The following is a 3,091-nucleotide window of genomic DNA, read 5'->3' as shown; positions in this document are numbered from 1 at the left end:
AAATTATGTAAATTTTTTATTAAGGACTTGGTCTACAGAGGCACAACATAAATACAGTAAGTTCTGCTGAAATGTAGTCAGAATACATATTAACCAGTTGGTAAGCGGTTGTGGAAACATCAAAAAAGCCATCCACAGATTATAGTTCAAAATTCTGAATTTAGGCAACTGCACTGTTGAAGAGTTTGCTCCAGGACCCAATGCTGCGCAACAGTTGTGCCATGGTCACTCAGTTCATTAGGCAAATGTAGAAGTGTAGCAGAACACACTAGAACATGAAAAAAGAAAGTGTTCTAATCCACTCCTTCAAATCCTTCAGCATTTTCAACTGCCATAAGTAGCTTCTCTCGTAGGTCATCAAGAGATTCATAAAGAGGTAAGTCTAAGCGATTAAAGCTGAAATCCATCAGGAAAAGAATAATTTAATTACTGTATGTAAAATATGGAAAATAAGTGCATGGACTCACCTGAGAATGAGCACAAGATAAACAGATGGTGTGTGCCCCTCTCTGCCAGCACATGTGCCCAGTCCACGTTATGTTTGAACCCATCAAACTTACCATGTGTGAGCTCTGGGCAGTTTATCAGGAGTTCCCCATTGCTCTATTGTAAACAGCTGAGGACCATTTGAACCTGGTTAATAAATGAAAAATATGAAACCTAGATTACTGGACTCTACAGAAACTACCTCAATGTTATATTAAACTTCAAAATTATATGTTTGCCTTAGTTGTAACCCACATTTTCAACTGATACAAAATACTATGTACAAACACCCTTAAATCAAAATTACATTCAAGCAAATAGGGATGCAGTTATATATTATTTCCAAATGCAGTTAACTTAAGTTCACCTAGCTATCCTTTGGTTAGAGTATGTACAATGCCACAGAGGTAAGCTCAAACAGTAGCACTGAAAAAAATAACCATGCTTGGATAAACCTCTAATCTCCTCTTCTTCATTGTCATGAGCTTTATTCCCCATTGATAGCTGAAGTTTTCTTTGAAGGATTTGATCATTCCTGGGCAAGGAGAACATCTACAGAATGCCTGTTCTGAACAAAACTCCTTCTCCAAGCACCCCTAAGTTTCTTCAGTGCTCTTGGCATCCGGTGGGAGTAAAAGTTGCCTGTCTCTATATTTCAATAGTGTCCATGATCTCCCATTCACATTGGGAAGCAGCCTGTAGAGTCCTTGTAGAGGTGAGAATAATCTGCAGGCAGAGGAAAGGAAGCTTACCATAAAGTTCAGCAAATCCATTCATAGGTACACGTGATGTGCCAGTAACAAACTGCAGTAACCGAATACGTTTTTCTGCATCCATCAGTAAAACAGCCTATTGAGAAACAAACACAGTCACTTTTCACAACTGTAGATGGCATTGTTAAAAACCAAAACAAACTTAAGTGTCTGATCAATGACCTGTACCTGCCTAGATGGTGCACAATTGGCACACCACAATTACAGATATGCCTACCAGGGAGAACAGAGACAGCAGAAAATCCTCAAAGATCAGATAGAGGAATCTCAAGGTTCAAAACAAACAAACAAAAAAACAGATTGGTATTGTGCTATGGCAGGACCTCTTAAGGCCATACCACCACTTGGATTTGTGAAGCATATGGACTGTAGCAATTGTTGATAGAAGTATATAGTCTTCATGTATACCATACATCACCATGAAAATGATAAAAGAAACAAAATTTGACATGCATATAACAAGCTGTAAGATTCCTGTATTTTTATGAAAAACAGCAGTGACTTTGGAAAAATAAAGATCTACAACTATTATGGGGAAAATTATTTTCCTAGTTTTCCTGACAACATATGCTTTTCATAGAAGTATTCTACTTCAGAAATATAACAAGACTCTTTAGATAAAACCAGAGATAGAGACTTCATACTTTGAGTCATTCTAGTATATACTCCAGTAAGTATGACAACAGTCATTTCCAGCATATACTGACATATTTTTTCAACAGTTTTTGAGAAGAAAAAGGATTTTGCAACTGACTCCACAATATGCTAAGGGAACTTTGACTTTTAGGAATAGTCAGAGAAACCAAATGTGATAACAGCATTACCTTCCAGAACCACTGGATAACAGGATGATTTGGGCAGTAGCCATTTTTGTAGACTGTATGTTGTCTCCAGTCATTAACGTCAACATCGCCAAGGCCACACATCAGTAACTACATATGGAAATAATTGATGTGTTGTTAATTGAAGATGGTACTGGTATTATCCTATGTGCTTTATCAGAAAACCACCTCTCCCTCTGCTGTCTGACCTCTTGAACAGCTAAGTAGTACAAATATAAATGCAGACATAAAGCAATATTGAGCTTTTCTTCAAGAGATTATCTCACTTTACTGGAGAAACATTATACAATATGAAGTATGTATGCTTCATGTGATGGTATCTATTACAGTATTTTGCTGAAAACACAACTGGTATATGTTATTAATTCAGCAAGCTACTTGTATTCTTCACGTATGCACATACTAAACCACCTCAATGAGTAATCGATTTTTTTGTGCTTTTACTTGATCAATAGATTAGTTTTGGGAAAAAATCTTTATTTCTCACTACAAGTAAAGAATCTTTGTCTCCAAATTCCATGATGACCTATTGAACTGAGAATGTAACACATATTTTGCAATGAGCATTACCAATCTATCATCTCTGGACATCAAACAAACTCACCTCTAGTTCGTTTTCATCAAAAATTTTAATCAGATCAATAGGAAGAAGTTCTGTGAATCCCTAAGAGAAAGCAAAGGTAAAATTAGAATACCGAGTTAAATTAAGGTTTTATCTAATAGAATTTTTGGATTCATAGAAAACCATTAGCTAAGTAAGTGATGGAGGGCAAAGAAGGGTTTTGAAAATGAAATATACAGTTCCTAAAGTATTGGTAGTCTCTAAAAATTGCTGGATTGTTTCAAACTCAAATAATACAAGCTTGAACAAGAATGATCTTATGAGTGTAACAGAACTTGTATGGCCACACAAAGCTTCCCGCTCCCCTAACCTGATACTGATGAATACATAAATAATTTGGGTAAAAAGAAAGGAAAAAAAAAAGAGAA

At 36.0% G+C, this 3,091-nt stretch overlaps 1 protein-coding gene across 2 annotated transcripts in view; it reads right to left on the bottom strand.

The window, feature by feature from the left end:
• Nucleotides 1–7: 7 nt before the first annotated feature.
• The window catches only part of LOC116217509 (E3 ubiquitin-protein ligase NEDD4-like), a 57,103-nt gene continuing 54,019 nt past the window's right edge, over nucleotides 8–3,091 (bottom strand). Inside the window, exons 3-7 of one of the 2 annotated variants that reach the window (XM_031557175.1) lie at nucleotides 2,706–2,765; nucleotides 2,084–2,191; nucleotides 1,239–1,335; nucleotides 561–633; nucleotides 8–396 (exon numbers count right to left, since the gene is read on the bottom strand). In XM_031557175.1, coding sequence (XP_031413035.1) covers nucleotides 294–396; nucleotides 561–633; nucleotides 1,239–1,335; nucleotides 2,084–2,191; nucleotides 2,706–2,765 — 441 coding nt within the window. In that variant the 3' untranslated portion in view covers nucleotides 8–293. The remainder of the gene's footprint in view (nucleotides 397–560; nucleotides 634–1,238; nucleotides 1,336–2,083; nucleotides 2,192–2,705; nucleotides 2,766–3,091) is intronic. The other variant, XM_031557176.1, reaches the window with a different exon arrangement.

This window comes from Meleagris gallopavo, chromosome Z, assembly GCF_000146605.3.
Source record: "Meleagris gallopavo isolate NT-WF06-2002-E0010 breed Aviagen turkey brand Nicholas breeding stock chromosome Z, Turkey_5.1, whole genome shotgun sequence".
In the NCBI taxonomy this organism is placed as follows: Eukaryota; Metazoa; Chordata; class Aves; order Galliformes; family Phasianidae; genus Meleagris; species Meleagris gallopavo.
This window is presented reverse-complemented; position numbering and strand designations above follow the sequence as displayed.